Source organism: Corvus moneduloides, chromosome 1, assembly GCF_009650955.1.
Source record: "Corvus moneduloides isolate bCorMon1 chromosome 1, bCorMon1.pri, whole genome shotgun sequence".
NCBI lineage: Eukaryota > Metazoa > Chordata > Aves > Passeriformes > Corvidae > Corvus > Corvus moneduloides.
The window spans coordinates 17,261,725-17,283,623 of record NC_045476.1 but is presented as its reverse complement, the minus strand read 5'-3'; the positions used below and the strand labels follow the sequence as shown (position 1 = coordinate 17,283,623).

Sequence of the window (21,899 nt, the reverse complement as noted above, 5' to 3'; positions counted from 1 at the left end):
CACAACCATGGGTTCTTCAGATCTGCAGGCATGTCTCACAGCAGGGTCATCATCCTGTGTTTTATCCATCCTTGCTGCTCCAGCACACTTCTCAGCCCAGCAGTCATGTCTGTGCTCAGGGAAGAGCCCCAGCACGTGGTGAGCATCTGCTCCCAGTGCTGCCGAGCGCAGCAGGCCAGAGCCAGGGGTAGGAGTTCCCCACATGGTTTCACACCAGAGGCAGCTGATCCACACCCACTGCTCGTGGTGGGCAGCCTCTTTGTCCCCAGAGTCCATGAACAGCTTGTCACAAACTGTCCGCTGCGGCTTGTCGGTGCTGGAGCCCAAGGTGCCACGACCTTCCTAAAAGCATCTCCAGAGCGAAGCCACTGGGCAGGACCACTGTATACGCATGGATAGCTCCAGTGAATGGGTCGACAACAAAGAGACGGGAAGGGTCTCCGGATAGAGTTCCACGGGAGGGGTTTAATGCAGCCATGCTCGTGAAGGGTTCCAGGGACGAAGACAAAGAACAATGGAGGGTCCAGGGTTAAATATGGGAGCAGATCAAGCCTCAGGGACCAATGATCTGAGGGCTCGAGGGCAGTACACAGGTGGGGTTAGGGTAAGGGAACTAATGGAGAAACTCTGAGGAAGTGGTGATGGGGCAGGGGTCAATGGGGGAAACCTGGAGTGGAGAACCTTCTAGGGCAGGGACATACAAGGTAGCAAGGGGCAGGGAGGCCGTGGGCCAACCAGGGAAGCAGAACTGGGATACATTAACATACTAGAATAATGCATCCTGGGAAAAGCCTTTTCTGTCACCCTAACCTGGGGAGGAATCTTCAGTACTAAGGACTGCCTCACCAGTGGACTCTCTTTGTCCCTTGTATCACAGGCTCACCAGCCACCACACAGCTCTGTTCATGAGTTTATGAAAATGCTTCCCCCAGTTACCAAAAATGTGCAGTTGTATCCCAATTGTGGTAGAATATCTTTTTGCCAAGCAAGCTCTACTTAAAAAGGAGCTGCTGGGTTTTTTTTAATAAACAAGTTGTTTGAACAGAAGAATTTCTAATTCCTCTATTACATGTTGGTAATTAAGCTGCTTCAACTTTTAAAGTGCATGTGATTTTTGTCCTTAAAAATACACATTCATAGTTTTACACAGTTTGTGGTAAAATTACAGATCTTGCAAATACATGTCACATGTACTACATATTACGTGTCTGTCTTAGCTTTTGCTTTTTTTTTATGCTAGTGTAGCAATAAAGACAAAAACAATTTAGAAGTTAATAAATGCTCACACAAGGCAAAATCTAACAAAATCACAGAGCTTCAGTGCAAATAGTGAAGAGGTTTGATGTTGTGTACTTGGCAAATCCCTCCATATTTTTATTTGTTTCGGTTTAGTTTCTCACATTTAATTTGCAAATTAATTGTGACCAGAAGTCCCTTTATTGTCACTGAGCTACCTTCCCTTGAGCAATCTTGTGGCATCATTATATAGAGGAATCCAAGGCCAACAGTAAACCCTGGAAGCATGTAAATGGAAAAATCAAGTCAATTGATTGAAGTTTAAACAGGCTTCTATCGACTTTAATGTTTTCTGTCCTGCATGAAATATTCTGTGGGTAGTGGGCTTGGGGTTTTTCCTGATGTTTTTGCTTTCACAAGTAGAATTAGGATTCATCCTGGAACTTCCTACTCACATAACATGTCAGTGTAGACATCACCTGAATTTAGGAGAAGGGGCAACTGTATTTTGAATTTATTTTTTTCTTTTTACTGTACCAGATTTATTCAGAAAAAATGTGTGTCTCAGTTTTTACCTGATTTGTAATTTGTTTCTTTTTCCATACCACCTTTAGTGTCTTACAATTATGGTTGATTGTTTTCAGGTTTGTATTGCATTTTCTCTGTTGCAATGTGAAAATACAAGGTGTTTGTGCAAGATTTTGTCCTATAAAATAATTAAGACTTCTTTCCTACAGAGACATGTGACGCAGTCCAGTGGTAATCGAAAATTCAAGTGCACTGAATGTGGAAAAGCTTTTAAATATAAACATCACCTAAAGGAGCACCTACGAATCCACAGTGGTAAATAAATCAAGCATTGAATTGAGTACTAATGTTGCCATTTCTGCTCTTTATAACTTTGATGTAGTAGCAGTCTTGTAAGTCTAAGTTTAAAATACTAGTGTTTTCCTTATTTTTTTCCCCCTGGAATACTGCAAGCACTGACTGCAGCCTTCAGCTGTGTGCAGGGAATATGCAGAAAAACTCAAAGAGGATTTAAAGTTGCAACTTAATCTCTTACAATTAAGGAAAACTTGACTTGTCACAGAAGAAATAGGGACATCTTTCTGGTCCTTTTCACTTGCCTGTTTTTTTCTTCAATGTTTGCAGATCATTCAGTGTGTTACAAGCCTTGCTGGAAAATTTTAATTGATAATAATCAGGGCATAAGAATCGTGTGTTCCTCCTGTCACTGTAATTGTCATCACTCAAGACAAGTCATATTAAAGTAGACTCAGGACACAATTTATTAGAAAAGTTCCAATTTATAAGAAATGTTATATATAATAATATATTTTAATATATAATATAACAATAGGTTAGATGTGGTCACTCAAAAGAGATTATTAATTTCTGTCTTTAACCCGGTATTGTGGGTTATTGTGAGTATTGTAGCAAATATGGGTAGATTGTATTTGCATTTGCTGCAATAAAACATGCATAGCTCCTTATACAATTATGATTTGCATTTATTGCATTTTTTTTCTTTAATCATATTCTTTTTTTTTCCATTCTGAAGTACTTTATGTAGCTTCTGAAGTTAGTGGTGGTACTATTTTAATGGAGTTCAGTGAAATCTGTAATTGTCAAATAGAGAAATACTGGAACACATGATCATGTGGGCTCCATCCTATACCTACTAGTGGATCACAAACTTATTAAAGGAGCCTTGGATCAGAGCTATACTCTTACTGTTCAATCCACTAGATAAGATTATTTTTTTTTCCCTAGGACTTTTTGAGAGGTCATTATAATGTATTCTTTCTGGTAATTATTGTTTGATGTAGCTACGCTGTAACCTGGTTAACTGTTCCATATGCATTTTTTCTTTTCTTTTTTTTTTTTAATCTTTAGGAGAGAAGCCATATGAGTGCCCAAACTGCAAGAAACGTTTTTCCCATTCTGGTTCATACAGTTCACACATAAGCAGTAAGAAGTGTATTGGTTTGATGCCCGTGAATGGTCGAGCCCGGTCAGGGCTCAAGATGTCTCAGTGCTCCTCCCCTTCCCTTTCTGCATCACCAGGTAGCCCAGCAAGACCACAGATACGACAAAAGATAGAAAATAAACCCTTGCAAGAGCAGCTTCCTCTTAACCAAATTAAAACTGAACCTGTGGATTATGAATTCAAGCCCATAGTGGTTGCTTCAGGAATTAATTGTTCAACCCCTTTGCAGAATGGGGTCTTTAGTGGTGGTAGCCCATTGCAGGCAACCAGTTCTCCTCAGGGTGTGGTGCAAGCTGTTGTTCTACCAACAGTAGGTCTGGTGTCTCCCATAAGCATCAATTTAAGTGACATTCAAAATGTATTGAAAGTGGCAGTGGATGGTAATGTAATAAGGCAAGTACTGGAAAACAATCATGCTAATCTTGTGTCCAAAGAACAAGAAACAATCAACAATGCATCTATACAACAAGCTGGCCATTCCCTCATTTCAGCGATCAGTCTTCCTTTGGTTGACCAAGATGGGACAACCAAAATTATCATCAACTACAGCTTGGAGCAGCCAAGTCAACTTCAGGTTGTTCCACAAAATCTAAAAAAAGAAAACTCTGTTCCTGCAAATAGTTGCAAAAATGAGAAATTACCAGAAGATCTCACAGTGAAGTCTGAGAAAGATAAGAACTTTGAAGGAGAGACCAATGATAGCACTTGTCTTCTTTGTGATGACTGTCCAGGAGATCTTAATGCACTTCAAGAATTAAAGCACTATGAAACAAAAAGCCCTCCTCAGCTTCCCCAGCCCAGTGGAACAGAAGCTGAGAAACCCGAGTCCCCTGTCCCATCAGAAGCTGGGGAGAACAACTTATCTCCTGGTCAGCCACCTTTAAAGAACCTTCTATCGCTCCTAAAGGCGTATTATGCATTAAATGCACAACCAAGCGCAGAAGAGCTTTCAAAAATAGCAGATTCTGTAAACCTACCACTGGATGTGGTAAAAAAGTGGTTTGAAAAAATGCAAGCTGGACAAATTTCTGTGCAGTCTTCTGGACCATCTTCTCCTGAACAAGTTAAATTAAGCAGTCCCACAGACAACGATGATCAAGCAGCAACTACAAATGTGAGTGAACCCCAGAACAGCACAAATAACTCAGAAAATCCTGTCAGTACAACAAAATCTCAGACTTTACCAGAGGGATCAACTCTGAATGGTTCACACAGTAGCACGCCATCTGCATCACCACTAAACCTTTCTTCATCAAGAAATTCACAGGGTTACACGTACACGGCAGAGGGTGTACAAGAAGAGCCACAAATAGAACCTCTTGACCTTTCTCTACCAAAGCAACATGGAGAACTGTTGGAAAGATCTACCATAACTAGTGTTTACCAGAACAGTGTTTATTCTGTCCAAGAAGAACCTTTGAACTTAACTTGTGCAAAAAAAGAACCACAGAAGGACAACAGTGTTATAGACTCTGATCCTATTGTAAATGTAATCCCACCAAGTGCCAATCCCATAAATATTGCTATACCTACAGTCACTGCCCAGTTACCTACAATTGTTGCCATTGCTGACCAGAACAGTGTTCCCTGCTTGAGAGCTCTCGCTGCCAATAAGCAAACCATTTTGATTCCACAGGTGGCTTATACATACTCTACTACAGTTAGCCCTGCAGTTCATGAGACACCACCAAAACAGACCCAAGCCAATGGAAATCAGGTAATTTGATCCCCATATTCCTGCATGATGTATGTATGATGTATTCAGTCTGTATCAGTGCTGAGCTAACAGAAAACTATCAGGGTAAATTAAACAAAAATATAAATACAAGCTGTCAGGCTTATTTGGCTTGACTGTAAATGGGTAATAGACATTACTGTTGTGCCCTCTGCAAAGCTAGTCAGCTCAGGCATCTTGAATCCAGACTAACAGAAACTGTTGTGCATGGACAGCTCAGTTCTTCTCCATATTTAATTTTCTAGGACATTAGTGCTCACTATTTTAAAGACTATCTAATGCTCCTGATCAAAAAGCAAAATAAAACCATAGCTTCTGTCTTTTGCTGGCTCTGTATCTCCTCTTTCCCCACACTCAGAAAATAAACTCTTCGGAATGTTTGGCTACATTTCACACTGCTCTGCTTCTTTGGCTTGCAAAGTAGCTGAATTCATCCTGCACTGTAATGGCACTTTAAACAAAACACAGATATATTCTCAATTGAAAGTCAGGGAGATATTTTTCTTCTTCATCTGCCATTCCTGTATCCTGGCTTGCTCTTCCCTGGGTGCATCCAGATGTGATCTAACCAGGGTCAGTCCTCCTGAGAATCACCTGTGCGCATTGAGGTAGGGACAGGGCAGAACAGAAAAGTGCCTGAGTGTTTCTGCTTAAATCTGAGAAACTTAATAATCTATTCAGGCTTCTGTATTGTCAGAGACTGAGGAGCCTTGAAGAGTTACAAGGTTGCTTATATTAAAAGCTTGAGACAGACATTTGAGGTAGCTAGCATGTACACTTTTATATTCAGATTTGATAGTATGTGATAAAATATGTGTGTAGTGATGCTGCTGATGTCAGTAGAAAATACTGTGCTTTTAGAGGGGAGTTTTAGCACTTGAAATGCTTAGAAATAGACAATTATATTTTTGAAACTAGTAATGAAACTATTTGAAGTCCCTTAAATTTGGGGCTAAGTAGTATTTTTGGTAGTTTCATGAGGAAGAAGGTAGTCAAATATTCAAATTTAAATGGTAACTTAAATAGCATTTTTGTGAAAACTTCAGCAAAAACAGCCTTTTAACTTCTTAAAGTCTGTGAGGCAGCAAAAGGTAGGTGGATTAGCAAAAAATGCAGTTAGTTGGCAAATTTGCTCTTCCCACTTACTGAAGTGCTTTACAGGTCTGTAATATTGCATTTATTTTATGGGCCCTGAATTGGACCTGGCCAACAATTAGATTTGGATGTGATTAAAGCCAGTCCCAGTAAGGATTCTGCATCTGGGTGGTGGCAGGGACTGCAAAGCAGAACAATGCAGTAAAAGATTTTTTTTGACTGTGGAAGTCTAAACAATTTTGTTTGTCTGCTTATGGAATTGAATGAGAATAGCAGCTTCATTTTATGTGGGTTACTTTTTTTATTGAACTTAACTTTTTTTTAAATTTTTCTGAAGGATGAAAGGCAAGACACTAGCTCAGAAGGAATACCCAATGCAGAAGATCAAAATGATTCTGATTCAACACCCCCAAAGAAAAAAATGAGAAAGACAGAAAATGGGATGTATGCATGTGATTTATGTGACAAAATATTCCAGAAGAGCAGCTCATTATTGAGGCATAAGTATGAACACACAGGTATGTACTGGGAAAAGATGTTTCCGATCATTATTTCTTTGATAACGTGTAATTGATAATCTCAACTGGAATCCAGTTTTCAGACAGTGTAGGGAAGTGTAGCAGTCCTTACTGCCTGTGCTAAGCTTTCTTTAGAAACCCCTGGTTTTGTATATTTGTTTGACAGAACAGTGATTCTGTCTTTCTTTCAATTTGTTAGACCTGAACCCTAAATAGAAAAATGGGAGGTTTTGCATCTGGCTTGTGAATAATCATCTGTGAACCACAGCCTATAACTGAGGATATATTACTTTTAATTTACCTTGCCTGGTTATAAATTAAGAAAAAATTAAAAATATAAATTGGAAAAAAAAGGATCATGTATGTATTTGATACTTTACGTGAACAGCAGCATGCCTGTCTGGCATGAAGGATTTTCAAACTGAGCCATATTTGTAATGACCTGAAATTAACAGGTTCAGATATTCATTAGACATAGAATCTAACCAGCAAAGAACACCCTTTTGGCTTTGATTTTTATTTTTAATTTCTCATAGTTGTCCCTTTTGGCTCCAGTTTTGGTATCTTTAGGATTTTTTTAGTACCTCTTGCTCTCTTTTTTCTTCCGTGATGTCGTAAAATAAAAATTCTTTTTTTAATTCGTTAGGTGCCAAATACATATTGGGTTTTGTATTATGTATTTCTTTCTTGCTGGCTCTCTTATGTCCTCTTCCCCCACATCCATAAAAGAAACTCTTTAGAACTTTTGGCTACTCCCATCGTGCTGCTCTACTTTCTTGGTTTGCAGAGTAGCTGAATTACTATATTATATTCTATTAATTACATTTCTGTGTATTAACATTTTAATGTTATCTCACATATAAAATTAAAAGCATTGCAAATTCTTTTTTGTCTTGATCTTCTCAAGTTGTATTCATTAAGGGTATCTAATTTCATACCTATCCTGTCCTGAGACTCTTTTAACTCCTCCTTTTCCTAACACAATTGTTCTTCCCATACCAGTTTTGAGTTCAATGTAATGTTCAAAATCATAAAATCATTTAGGTTGGAAAAGACCTTTAAGATCATTGGCTCCAACCATTAACCCAGCACTGCCAAGTCCACCAGTAAACCATGTCCCAGAAGTGCCACATCTACACATCTTTTAAATACCTCTGGGGATTTAAATGACTTCCCTGGGCAGCCTGTGCCAGTACAACCCTTTTGGTGAAGAATTTTTTCTTAATTTCAAATCTAAACATTCGCTGGCACAACTTGAGGCCATTGCATCTTGTCCTGTCACTTGTTCCTTGGGAAGAGAGACCAGCACCCACCTCGTTGCTTGTTCAGCATGAGATAACATCTGTGGTCATCTGCTGGTCATCTATGTAGTGTGACCAAAAACTTGCTGTCTTACTTTGTCTTTTATGTCTGAACTAAGACTGCAAAGTTCTTTTGTGTAACAACTTCGAATGTTAAAAAAACACTGCTAGGCTCCTGATACATTTATGAGAGACTCTGGAATCAAGAGAATAGCTGGAAAACAGAGCAGAAACACACTGAGTGAAACAGGTTTTTCATGTCAATACATGTGTATTCAGCAAGTTTTGTACATAAAATATTCAACCTAGATTTTAGAATGATTTTCCTTTCACCAGTATCATGGAAGGACTTGGTACACAAAAGCCAACATAAAAGTTTAGTTGATTTTAAATTACCATCAAGATAGAAAAGTTAAAATGGTTTTGATTGAAAATAGTTTATGCAAGAAAAATGTCTCCTTTTCTAATTTATATTTGCACTTTTTTTGTGCTAGAAGGTGTATCTGAGAATCTCTTTATCCTCCTATGAGTTTTCCTAAAAAAGTTACAAATTACTCTTGTGATTGTGACAATGTAGTCTTGCACCTTCATCCTTTGGGAGAGAAACTCAGGTTGATAACGCATGGAGTAGAACATCTTGTTAAATAAAATTTAATCCATGCTAATAAGTTCACCACCAGCATTTTTCAATGAAAACAACAGTGTGCATTTTTAAAACTTCAGCTACAAAATGTCCAATTGTTTGTCCTTTACTTTACAGGTAAAAGACCTCACGAGTGTGGAATCTGTACAAAAGCATTTAAACACAAACACCATTTGATTGAACACATGCGACTGCATTCTGGGGAAAAGCCCTACCAATGTGACAAGTGTGGAAAGCGGTTTTCACACTCGGGGTCTTACTCTCAGCACATGAACCATCGCTACTCCTACTGCAAAAGGGAGACGGAGGAGCGCGACAGCGCCGAGCCGGAGGAGATGGGCCCGGAGGTGCTGAGCAGTGAGCACGTGGTGGTCAGGGCGTCCCCCTCGCAGATCGACTCGGATGAGAGAGAGAGCCTAACCAGGGAGGAGGAGGAATACAGCGAAAAAGAGGAAGAGGAGGAAGAAGAAAAAGACATAGAGGGACTTCAGGAAGAAAAAGAATGTAGGGAACTACAAGAAGTAGGGGATGCAGAAGAAGAAGCAGCAGTAGAAGAAGAAGGGAAAACTGAAGAGAACAAGAATGATGAAGCTGTAAATCAAGCAAGCAATGCAGAACCAGAAGTTATACAAAATAATGGGCAGGTGTCAGAAGAAAATAACAAATAAAGCTTACATGCTAGGTTTTTTTCTATAAGGAAAAAAAAAGAAATTGGTAATGAAGTTCCTTCTATATTATACATGCTTTTCATGGAAACGCAGTAGCCTGCATACTGTGATTTCTGTTCACTACTGTGTAAAAAAATATATATATAAAAAAAAAGAAAAGAAAAAAAAAAAGAAATCCAGGTGTGCCTGAACCTCAAACTTAGTAATTTTTCACACAGTTTTCCAAGTTAGGATCAAGTTTATAACATGAAGCAGATTAGAAAAATACAGTGACTCTGGAAGCAAAGGTTTAACAGGTTGTAGGAAACCTGATTATTAGACAAGCATCTGGCATTGTTTGTTTTATCAGTATTAATTTTCATTCTTAAGTTGATTAATTTTTAAACTGTACAATTGGGAGAGATTTATATGATTTTTTTTTTTTTAATGGTAAAACATTTCCTAAATCCGCTTCAGTATTTTCTTATGTTTTAAAATGTGAGAACTTCTGCACTACAGAATTCCCTTTTGCAGAGACATGTAATGCAGTTGCAAACAGTGCTTGGCTACCTTTGTAAATTCAACCTAGAAGGTAGCAGTTTCTGACATTAGATGTTGTAGTAGAGCATATTATCATTTAAAGTGTATTGTTAGCCTTAAGAAAGAAGATGATAGAAGAACTGAAGTTTCTTACTCATGTGGTTAAAAATGTAGTTGAGAAGATTGTCGTTGAGTTCTGATTGCAGGGACTAACAGTGTTAATACTGGTAAGGACAGGAAAGTTGTCAAAAACAGTGTTTGTAATTGTGTTTTGAGTATGTAGTAACAATATGAAGGATATGATATGAAGCTTTGTATCTCTTTTGGCCTTATGCAAGACCTGTGTGCTGTAAGTGCCATTTATCAGTATTACAAAGGCTCTAAGCAGCCTTTATCCAATGTGTGGCCTACAATAACTAGCATTTGTTGATTTGTATCAAACTTCTAAACTATTCATGGGGAAAAAAAACACTCAGCCATCAGAGAAGTAAGAACACTGGTATATTTCATTATTTAATTATTTGGTGGTATTTTGGGTTAATACCTGACTTGCAGAATTTCTCTACAATAATTACAAGGGAAATTTTCTAATCTGCTTTATTGCTTTATTGGTTTACTTTAATTTCAGACACATACATGACATGTTATCTGGCTCATAAGTATTTTCAAATGTTAGTTATTATGGACCCCATTTATTAACAATGTTAGCTGATTTTTACCTATCAGTATTATTTTATTTCTTTTAGTTTATAGATCTGTGCAACATTTTGTACTGTATGTCTTCAAACCTGGCAGTATTAATACCCTTCTTACTGACATATGTACCTTTTTAGTTTTAGAAAACTTTTATATTTATGTGTCTTATTTTTATATTTCTTTATTTATTACACAGTGTAGTGTATAATACTGTAGTTTGTATTAATACAATAATATATTTTAGTATGAAAATTTGGAAAGTTGATAAGATTTAAAGTAGAGATGCAATCGGTTCTCTTGCATTGAGATTTGATTTAACAGTGTTATGTTAACATTTATACTTGCCTTGGACTGTAGAACAGAAGAATTAAAATGGGAATGTATTAATTTTACAATTGCAATCAATTCATTTTACCTTTACCCAGTTTTTAATATAAAGCTCTTAAATTTTGAAATTCACTGTGTGACTAATAGCATGATGCTCTGCAGTTTTATTAAGAGATTAGTTTAACCATAAAACTCTCATTTCCTTAGTAAGCCAAATTAGAATAATCTTATAAAACAGTGTTGGGAACAATGTTTAACATTTTTGTGCCAATTTGTTCCTGTATTCATGTATGTATGTTACAAATCTGAAACTTCATTTTTAAGTTCCTTGTTACATCATGGTCATTTTCTAGTTTTTTACCAAACTCCCCATCTCACAATAAAATGCATCAACAAGTCTGACCTACTGTCATTATTCTGGTAATGTAGAAAATGCGTTTAAATTCTTTCTCTGAGGAGTTACTGAGACACAGATCCTGCTTCAGTGTTGATCCTGGGTTTCAGTGGTACATAAGGAGCATGGAAGTGAAAGAAGAGTTTGAACTGTGTGCAGGCACAGGGATTGCTACGTTAGTTCATTGGTTTACCAGCATCAGGAGAACAACTGAGTTTTCAAAATGAACCATGTGGCTTTTTGTTTGGTTTGGTTGGGTTTTTTTGGTTGGTTTTTTTTTTCTATAGCTATCTAATACACTGTTTAATGCTATCTTATTCAATAAGACTGCTTTTAAATGAAGTAAGTCCACAACTGTTTTCTTGACTTAGCAATAAGTTAGTTGTCCGTGGAAAGGCTGGTGTATATATTGCTGTTGAACTTTCCAAAGATACAATGCCAACATTACAGATACATAATTTCAGTAATGTAAATATAAAGCCTTGAAAATTTTATTACATAGGCATGTTTACAATGTTTTGCAGTTCAAGCAAAGTTTGCAGACTGTTCCTTAAGCAAAGTTCTGTTCTTTAATGATCCCTAAAATGGGATTTCAGTTGTTAAGGGGGGGGGGGGAAGAGGGAACGGGGGGGGACTGGGAATGGGTTTAAGGAACATCATTTAAGTTATTTTATATTCACATACCTATGTTCTGAATATTTCTCAATCTTATTATCTCAACATTAACACATACAAAGGATTTATCCCATATACTAATCATTTTACTTTGTGTGCATTTTGCTGTACAGTATACCAGTATGGCACTTTTAACTAGAGTAAACCTCTAACTTCATAGGATCATTGAGCTAAATATGAGAAAGCTGTTTTGAAAAAACCAATCACTTTCATTGCATTAGTAATATTACCTTGTAAAATTTATCATAACAGAATTAATCAGGTGGTCCAGAATTTCTCACAGGTAAAACTGTCTCTGCTCTCTTCTAGGTAATGAAACACACCTTCTTGAAACTATTTTAAGATTTTCCGTATTTTTCATATTCCAAGATGTCTGTGGTAATAAATCCAGTGAGATATGATGAAATGGGAAAATTTTGTTGTCTTTAGTATTAAAACAAAGAATTTTAATAAACCCAAGGTTACTCATGTAAGTGACAGCTGAATGTAAAAGGCCAGTAACTTGGATAGAGAGTGAAGTCCAAGCAATTGTTACTCAGGAAATGTCATTGTTTTGGGGAAGAAAATTTATATTCATTACTTAGACTACGAAACCATTATTAACATTTTTGTCTTCAAAATGGATTGGTGCACTGGGTTTTGTGTCTGTTAAGCTCAGCGATGTCTCTGGTGTTTGTGACCTTGTAACATCATCTGTTACCTGTTTGAAAAACACAGAAACTGTGGTGTCTTCATTTAGCTGAGCAAACTCATGTGGAAGCCAGAGGTGCTTAGAGGACACGGGCGCCATTCCCAGCCCCGGCAGTGAGATTCCAGCAGTGAGGAAGCTCTGTGTGAGTGGAGATGCCTGGGCAGCTGTGACAGAGTCCAAGCCCCAGGGGACCGGCAGCAGCCCAGCTGCAGCCATGTGGGTTTTGTGAGTTTGTGACCTCTCTCTAAATTAATGGCAAAGCAGTTTCAAGGACAGTAAGTTTCACACACACACACACAAAAAAAAAAAAAAAAAAAAAAAGTGAAAGCAAAAGTGTAAAGCCTTTGATTCTGTCTTTTAGAGATAAATGAAAGTTGGGAAAGAGCAGCAAACATGAGATGTGTAGTTTTAATAAAACTCCACTGTGCTATGACCTGTTCTTCAGTCACAAGATGAAACGCAGCTGCCCTGTGTGCCCAGGCTGATGTCTGTGCCTGCTTCTTCCTTAGGCTCACCATGCATGGCTCATCTTGGCACAGCAGTCAGGGACAGGCTGGCAGAAGGAAAAATGTCCTTAAAATTCAGCATGGGACAGAGCACTGCTGTGCCTGGGGTGCTGGTTTTGTTTGTGCTACTGACCTGTCTTCAGAGTATAACAAATTGCCACCTCAAAATCAGTTGTAGTTGCTAAATTGTGACAGCTGTATGTCCTATTTTATCATGTAATATGAGAACAGGAAAAATGTTACAGAATAACTATAGGAAGATTGTTACAGAAGTAAATACTAAGTTTCGGGCCCTGGGATGGGAAATAACTCTTCTGAGATCCTGAGCTAATAGCGTAAGAAAGGGGGACTTAAGGCTACAAAGAAAGCTGGAAGATACATTGACGAGGAGTAATTCTCAACTTTCAGTAATACTCATGGCATCCCAGTGGTGATTTTGGTGGCATTCTCAAATTCTCCATAGCCACATTACTGTCCACTTGCTGGTTTTCTGAAGCAACCTATCCATATATGTAATCGATAACACAGCAATATTCACCTATGCTATATGATGAGCTTGAAAATTTTTTTTTAAATTGTGTTGAATTACAAATAGATAAATTAATGAATGCTAGAAAAAGAAGTAAGAAAGTTTTGTTACTTTGGCTAATCTCAGAGTTACAATGTGTTTCAATAAATACCTTAAATTTTAGTAGAATAATGCATTATGGCATATCAACCCAGAACATAACATATTTACCCTAAAAGGCACTGTTGTTCAGACTGAGTAAAAATTGCTTCAGCTGGCAATAAGTGTTGTATTCACACTCTGGAGTAAAATTATTCTAATGCAATTATTGCTGGTAAACCCAAAGTCAATGTCTGTACAAGCAGCAGTTTACTCATGTTTGTGCTGGCAAAGTGTACCTGGGATGGTGGTGGCCACCAGACTGAGTGGCAATTTGAAAGCAAAGCTATTTCTAAGATAGAAAATATAACACTACTAAAAGCCCAGGTTTTGCCACAGCAAGATGCTACACTGAGGCTTTTATCATCACAGCAATGAAAGATCAGGACATGACACTCCAAACCAACATAGAAGTCCATAACAGAGGAATGAAAATACTTCTTAGGCTAGAGAAGACCATTAGAGGTGAAAGTAATGGTTTGAGGACGAGAAAAGTCCATTTTGGTCCTGGAGGCTGTAGTGAAGATAGGTGATGGCTTTTGAGCAGACGAGCTGAGAGAAAAGAGCTTAATCTGCACTGTGCTGAGCTCTTCTTCAAACTGCTTTCTTTCTAATTTACTACCAATGTATAAGTCTGCACACAATTCTCTGCTTGGATAGAGGTTTTTGATGTATATTTTGCGGTTCACAATCTGGTACTTTAAAAAGTACTTTTTTTATCTTTCCTTGACAGAACAGCTTGTTTAATTGTTGCTGCAATAATCTATAAATTTCATAGTGGAAATTCAATATTAGAGTATCCTTCAGGTCTGTACTTTGTCATTTATTGTTCATGTTTTTCTTGAACTGTTGTTCTAATGATATTTGCACAGTCTGATTATCACCAAATAAAAAATAAAACACAAAAGAATGTGACAACCATATTAACTCTTAAAAGTGACCAATTATTTACTAATTTTGTTTTATACCTCTGCTCTTCCATGGCCTCTGGTTACTAATCTGTCACACAGTCATCTTAACTGTGTGTATCATGCCTATCATCCACATTGTATATGTGTTGTCTCTAGGGGAAACAATATATTGTTATGCATTTCATTGCTTCACAAAAAGTAATCTACTTTTTTAAAAACTGTAATTAGAAAATAAACTGATAGTTGGGATTAAATATGAAATGTGCTGCTGAAAGGAGCACTTTTGTGGCAGAGTTTGTCCTAGTAGCTTGCTGAATATGAAAGTCATGTAGTATTAACCTACAATTAGGTCAAGTTATCGAAAGCCTCACCTCTACACTGGCAGATCCCCCAAAAGATCTTTAAAAATTACGAGGACAGTGGCAAGTAATCTTTAGAATAAATATTTGAGAATGCCATTTTGGTCTTTCCTTTGGTTTTCTGGTGAGTCTCAAGTTCTCTGATCTGCTTTTAGATTTTGACATTTCTATATTGGGGACTGTCCTTGGGTTTTTGTCATCTTTGTATAAACTAGGGCTTGTGTAATGATCACAAGATGTGCATTGTGTGTTAATTCAGGAATGTAGGGGATAAATTACTGAACACAAAAAAACCTGAAATATGCCCACGCTAACTTTGTGTCATTCCTGCTGAGCTTCTGCTCTTCTACCTGGAAATCCTGCTCACTTTTAGCTTTGGGCCCAAAGAAAGACCACAAGTCTGACAGCATTTAGGATGACTGGGTCCTGTTTCCATCTCTTACCCTTCAACAGCTCTCTCTTTAGGCCAAATTCTGCATGAACATCATCAGATCTCTTGAATTCTGTGAAACTTTCTACATTTTTAATGACAGGTTAGCTATTGCAAAGATATAGAGGGAGGATTTTGCTCTTTCAGTGTGCAGGAATAAAATCTGCTGGACCAAATTGTTCAAGAAATAAGTTAGTTGGAAAATCATGTGAAATCCTGAAAAGAACAAGAGCTCCCAACAGGTTTGCAAGTTCCTATATGCAAAAAGTGTACTTGGAATTCTGTCCCCTTCTCAAATCAAATCAATCTGATTATGGGAAAATGTCTCTGTGGATGGTAGTCCTCAGCTTCTTTTGCTCTGGCTGAGCATAATGCTGTCATTGGTCCTCTTCAAGCCAGGAGCTGAGCTATGACTTTTACAGACTCTGTTTGAGTCCTTGTGTTCAGAAAAGGCACAGCTCCCTTCTTGGAGTGAGGGGGAGGAAGGTTTAACCCTTCTGAAGTTGGAGTGGGTTATCCTGCCAGCAGCACTTTCCCATGAGTAGTGGCCACCGTTAAACAGTGACCAGGGCAAGTGATCTCGGCTGTGGCTGCAGAGATAAGAGGGGTTTCCATCAAGGCAAGCTGGCTAAGCTGAACTCAAGTCAGCTTTTTCCCCCTGACTTGGACAGCTCCAAAGAATGCCTGGAGCAGGAGCCAGCAATCATGCTTTTCAGGAGCTGCTGGCCTACATCACTCAAGACCAGAGAAAAGCCACCCTCAGTCTGTAAATTTCAAATTCTTGAGAGTAGTGACTCATGTTCCCCAAAACATGGTATTGTCTTTAAAATCCTCCTTTTATCTTTTTAATTAGGCTGCTTCTTATTGACATTCTGGTCTCCCAGACATTCTGTTGTGTCCTGAAGCTTAGGGAGAGGCACTCTGTAAACCAAGGAACAAGGAATTCTACCATTTGCATTTGTGATGAGTGTTATCACTGTTTCTGTATCTTTTCCAACTGTGATTGTGAGTTTTCCTATTATGGGAGAAAAAAAAACATATAAAAAGAAATAATTGATGAATGGTAACATAACTTGAACAGGGTGATTCAGACAGAGTTGGGAACAGAACTGAGGACTCTAACATGGGAAAGCCTTCTGTCTTACTTTGGCATGCAGTTTGTTCTGAAGGTCTATGGCAAGTGGAGCATTTCTGTGATTCTTCAGCAGCACAGGGGAGCTCAGCCATTAGCAGCTACAATGCTTGACAAACTTACCCTCTTACACTGCGGTCAGAGGCCAGTTCTTCAGCCTAACCAACAATCTCAGATTTTGTATACAATAAAAGTGTCTTATCTGGGGTCAGCAGACGCCAAAAAAAAAAGGACTGGTGGGACATTTGGCTAAGTGGTTGGTTGCCACCAGCAATTTACTTCCAGAAATGTTCCCAGAAACCAGTGGTACTTGTGCCTTGTTTCTCCCTGCACAGGCTGATGCTGGGATTGCTGCTGTACATGCAGTGGTGAGGTTCTGTCAGTCTGGAAGGAGCTCAGGTTCTGCCAGTGGCTCTTATGAAGGGGAAAGAAGAAAAGCTTTGCTGAATCTCTGTAGCTCCTGCTGGCCCAATACATCATCTTGTGCCTTGTAGGTTTTTTGTGAAGGCCACCTGTTAGGGATGTGTTTTTTGGCTCCTCAGTAGAGGCTCTGCCTGCAATCCTCAGCAGAGAGGAGTGGAGAGGAAAAAACACCTCAGTGCAGCAAATTACATATATGTTTAAAAATACAAATTGGTCCATCCTTCTTTACAGAAATTGCTCATCTCATGATTACTTATGCCAGTAAAACCATTGTAGGATCTGCTTTTTCTCCTTTGCTATTAAAGTATTCTGATTTTTCGACATTAAGAAAAACAAACTTAATTTCTACTTTACAGTAGTTTATTATTTTGTTCTTACTGCTTCACCATTTATGTTTAGGGATAGTACTGCACACATTTAGTTCACTGAAATCTGAATCTGTTCAGCTCATTGCATATAAAACTAATTGAAGATAGCTGGAAAATTTGATGTAAAAAGTGATGCAAATATTTCATTACAAGAACCATCTATAGGTCAAAGACCATTTGTGTTTCTGGTTTTTTAAACTGTATTTTCAAAACTGCTGTTCAAGTCCACCTTCTGCTCCTCCTGCTACCCAGTTCTGAGTGTTTTGCCCCATAGACCAAATCCATCCAAACATTTGTGCATCCCTCGTCACTGCTGTGGGTAAATAAGGTTCTCCTCATGCTGTGGCCATGTTCCAGTGACTGTCTCTACCGCTGGAAAAGCAAGCACTGGAAAACACTAGAACTGGAGGCAGTCTGGCTTCATTGTTGCAGCAGAACTGCCTCAGCCAGACCATTGCACCATGGTCGAATCACAGAGTTCCTTCTAAGCACAAATTTTAAATTCCTCTGGGCTTTCTCATGGTTAATACCCTTGTATTTCACAAATAAGCCCTTCCTATAATCCCACTACATGGGCTGTCTCCAGTAGCTTCTGAAACGTGTTTTGCCAGTCTTTCTGCTTAGGTATTTAGACACATTGTTTCCTGACGTGGAGTTTTCTGAGCGCATGTTGATAGCCAGTTCTCCTTGTGGAAAGCAGAGTCTTTGCTCCCCCAAAAGGTGCATGATACCGTCAGTGTCACACAGCTCATGGAGTTGCTCTGCTGAATGACCAGTGGTGACAAGGAGTGGAAGAATGCTGCTGTATAATCTCTGAGGTGCTCTAAATTTAGGATAATTATATATTTCTCAGCCAAAAAAGGGCAGAAATAAATTAAATAACCTTGTGAAATAACATTCCCTTGCTATAAGTGTCTTGTAACCACTACCTTGTCTTTTGGCCTTGCTCTCCTAAGCAGTGGTATTTGTGACCCTGTGCTGCATGTCCCTTCTTTCATCTTACATTTTGACCTGATGATTATGCCTGGCCAATTTTGGCAGGGAAGGTGATGTGTCAAAGATGTGAAATCCTTGCATGACTTATGAAACTTGGCTGCTTAGGGCAGAGGACCAGACTAATGTCCTTGCTAGGCAGAGGCAGCTATTTCTGCATCCTTTACAGTGCAGTTCTGAACCACACCCAGCATGTGCCACTGCTTGTCCAGCCGAGAGAGGTAGGAAAGGTGAGAGTGGGTTTCATTAGTTCTTGTTTATGCTGTTATTTGAGAGGACAAAAAGATAAAAGAAAAGAAACAAACACAAAAGTGCAAGGATGAATGTCTAATTAGTGATTTACTATTGCACTGCCTTTAAGCAGGAGACTTGAATTATGGTGCTAACTACAGCGTCTGGCCATTATCCATATGGGACACTGCCAACAGGATTGACACCTTCATCTCCATCACAGGCTAAGAATCATGTTTATTCATTCACTTCCCAGCCAAACAAATACTGAATTCTGTCATGCAAAGTAGAACTAACCCAACAATAGAGTCTTTGTCTTCCAGGAGGGCCAGAATGGAGGGTGCTGCCTTGAAACCCCCGTGTTTCAATGGAAGAGCTGAGCTCGAGTTTTGTATGTCCCTCATGAGTGCTGTAACATGGAAGTAATCGTGGATTGTTATTCCCACACCAGTGTGCAGCTCAGTCCAGATGGTTTAAGTGGGTCTAAGCCTTTCTCACCATTCTCCCCAAGCAGTACAGGTGAAGGAAGAGATGTTCTGTGGGCTCTAATTGATTATTCAGCATGCTGACGCTGGTGCACTTCTGGGAATGCCAGAAGCAGATGTTTAAACCTCCTGAGAACTGTATTTCCAAAGTCTGAGCCTGCAATTCAGCAACCACTGCAGTCAGTATTAGTAAATGTTGCTGCTGCTGGAAGGGAGAATCCAGCACCCTCTCATCCTCTGCCTTCTCTCACGCTGGTACAGCCCCATCAGGACTGATCCTTAACAAGTTAACAAGTAACCAGCCATTTTTCCTGGATTATTTTTCAGCTGAATCAGCTCCCCAAGTAACACCAAAGCAGGAGAAAGGAATGTTGGGGGGTGGATTTTCTCCTTTTAGACTGGTGCAAAGCAGGCGCTGAACATGTTCAGAAATGTTTTCCACTTTAATTTAAAGCTGGTTTCCCAAAAAGCAACAACCTGCACAGTTTATTTGTCCAAGGCACATATCCCAGTATCAGTGTTAGGAAACAATTTAGGAAAGATCCTCTCACTGTAGTCAGCAGCAGTAACAGCTCATAGTTAAACCCAGACTACTGGGTTTGCTCTGCTCTTAGTCCTGCACTGACATTGGTTACTCTGAAATGTAAGCAGTGTCGTGTAAATGATCTCCCTTGTTCCCTGTATGTGTGACGTCCAGCTACTGCTAAAAACTTCATTTATTTTGTCATACAAGCAGATCATTTTTGTTTTGAGCTAAGAATCAATTCCTGTGCTGGTTGAACTAAAACAGTGCTTCCCCACTCTCCCACTCCTATGTCTGTGCTTTGCATGCTGCTGCTTTTGCTAAAGCTACAAAGTAGACTCTGGATTACAGCTATTCTACTTTTCTGGGTTTGCTTTATTCATCACGAGGTTTCTGTACGTTCTGGTGGGTACCACAGTGAAACCAAGAACAATATTGCTTAAGGTTGTACTGAAGGCCAAAAACTGAAGTAAATTACGAAGGTGAGGACCCCAGCAAGAGTGGGCTGCTGGCAGCATGGCACTCTGCAAAGGCAAGAGTGGGCTGCTGAGTTATTATCAGAGCTAGAAAATGTCCTTTGCCCTATTGCATCAACCCCTCTTTTTCACTTTCAAGCTGCTACAAGAGCAGAGGGCACAATTAGCTCCATTAGTAATTTAGCAGACTCAAAATCTGAACGGGTTGGATTTTGCCTTGCTTTTAAATGAGGCACTGGCAGCAGGATGTCTGAGGCTGGAAGACTTGAGGGCCTGACTAAGTCCAAAGATCTCTGTTGGGAATCTACATAGTGCAAAAGGAAAATTAGGTGCACCAAAATGTGATGCAAATCAGCTGGCATTGCCTTGGCTCAGGGATGCACTCGGGTCCTTCCGTCCATGCTCCAAAACATGGACTTCTCCCTGAGAATCTGTGTTTGTCCAGACCTGTGCTGGACAGGGCTCACTGCACTCCTTCAAGCTCCACTCCTGCCCATGTGCAAAAGGTAAAATTATTCACGTGAGGAGAAGGAACCCAACATCCTATTTAATCCACCCATTATCACCTCAGTAGTTGATCACCATAACCTAGCGCACACAAATTATTTCAGAGCAGCATCGCCACACTCCCTTTCCTTTTATTGAGGATGTCTTCCTCTTTAGACAGTGTTTCAGCACCTGCAAGAAAGGAGAAGGTGGAGAGAGGAAACGAGTGATACAAACAAGCATAAGCACCAGAGGGAAGCTGTCTCTGATCCTGTGGGAAGAGCAGTCCCTTGGCAGAGGAGATGGCCCTGTGCTGGTTGCCATGTCCCAAGGACAGCCCATGCACGTTCACCATGGTGCTGTAGGAGACGAGAAGCACAGGGAGCTCTGTGTCTGTGTGCCTGCTGGAAGGGCCGAGGCACCTCATTAGATCTGGCTTCTGCTGTCTATCTCTTGTCAGCAAACACATAGACTGGCTGTTTCCATCAACAATGACAACAAAAAGAAATGCATCCATGTCTATTGCCTTGCTGTTTTTCATCCAGTCTCCATATGAAACCTTTCCAGCTAAGAGTATGGCCCAGCAGTGTTTTCAGACTTGGCCCCACAGAAGTTTTTTATAGCTATCCAGCAGATGGTCAGCAAAGCTTCCAAAAAATACCTAAAGATCAACCTTATTTCCCCTCCCCCCAGGTGAGCAGTGTGCTGCCTTACTGAAAAAAAACCCACCAATTTTTGTGGGCATCTGAGTGGGTCTTGGTCCCTTTCTGTCAAAGCCAAGAGGCAGAGCTGTCAGGGGAAACAGCCAGGTGCCTACTGTTTCCCCATTGGCAGGGACACATGAAGTGGAAGGCAAAAGTCCTGGATCACAAATATCACATTTGGAATGGAAGAAACGGAACCATTTATACAGTGGGAAAAAACTCCTTGTCTTTGGTCCTGTTTCCTATCTTTGCAGGAAAGGTAAGTCTAAGTCATTATCCACAGGCATGCTGTGGGATCTGATTTCAGTAATGCCTAGCTGGTGAAGCGTAGGAACTCTAGGAGAGCAAAGCTGTTGCTGTGTGGATGGGGCTGGAGCGTTGCCTGGGTTTGGAGGTCACATGGTGCTCAGTTCCAGATGCCCTATACAATAGGGGCTGTCCTGTACTTACTGCTCAGATCCCAACTGAAGGGAAGACAGGCCATGGCTTTCCTGCACTTTTGCTGCAACACATTAAATCCTACGTGCATGATGCAGCTCTCCCAGTGCTGTAGCACCCTCAGGGCACTGGGCTTGAAGACATGGTGCAAAAAGACAGAAGGAAATCTCTGGGCCTGCTTGGTGTTTAAAGTCTGACAGCCCTGCTTGACTCTGCCCCAGTAAGATCTGCTTCAAGTTGCTTATAATTTTTTGCAAAAGTCCTGTTTTCCACGTGGAG

The 21,899-nt window shown here is 39.6% G+C and overlaps 1 protein-coding gene across 1 annotated transcript in view; it reads left to right on the top strand.

Moving 5' to 3' along the window:
- ZEB1 (zinc finger E-box binding homeobox 1) overlaps positions 1-11,130 on the top strand; it is a 124,233-nt gene extending 113,103 nt beyond the window's left edge. The window contains exons 6-9 of the mRNA XM_032100419.1: positions 1,974-2,079; positions 3,133-4,943; positions 6,394-6,574; positions 8,636-11,130. Of these exons, the coding sequence (XP_031956310.1) occupies positions 1,974-2,079; positions 3,133-4,943; positions 6,394-6,574; positions 8,636-9,186 (2,649 nt within the window). The 3' untranslated portion in view covers positions 9,187-11,130. The remainder of the gene's footprint in view (positions 1-1,973; positions 2,080-3,132; positions 4,944-6,393; positions 6,575-8,635) is intronic.
- Positions 11,131-21,899: the final 10,769 nt, after the last annotated feature.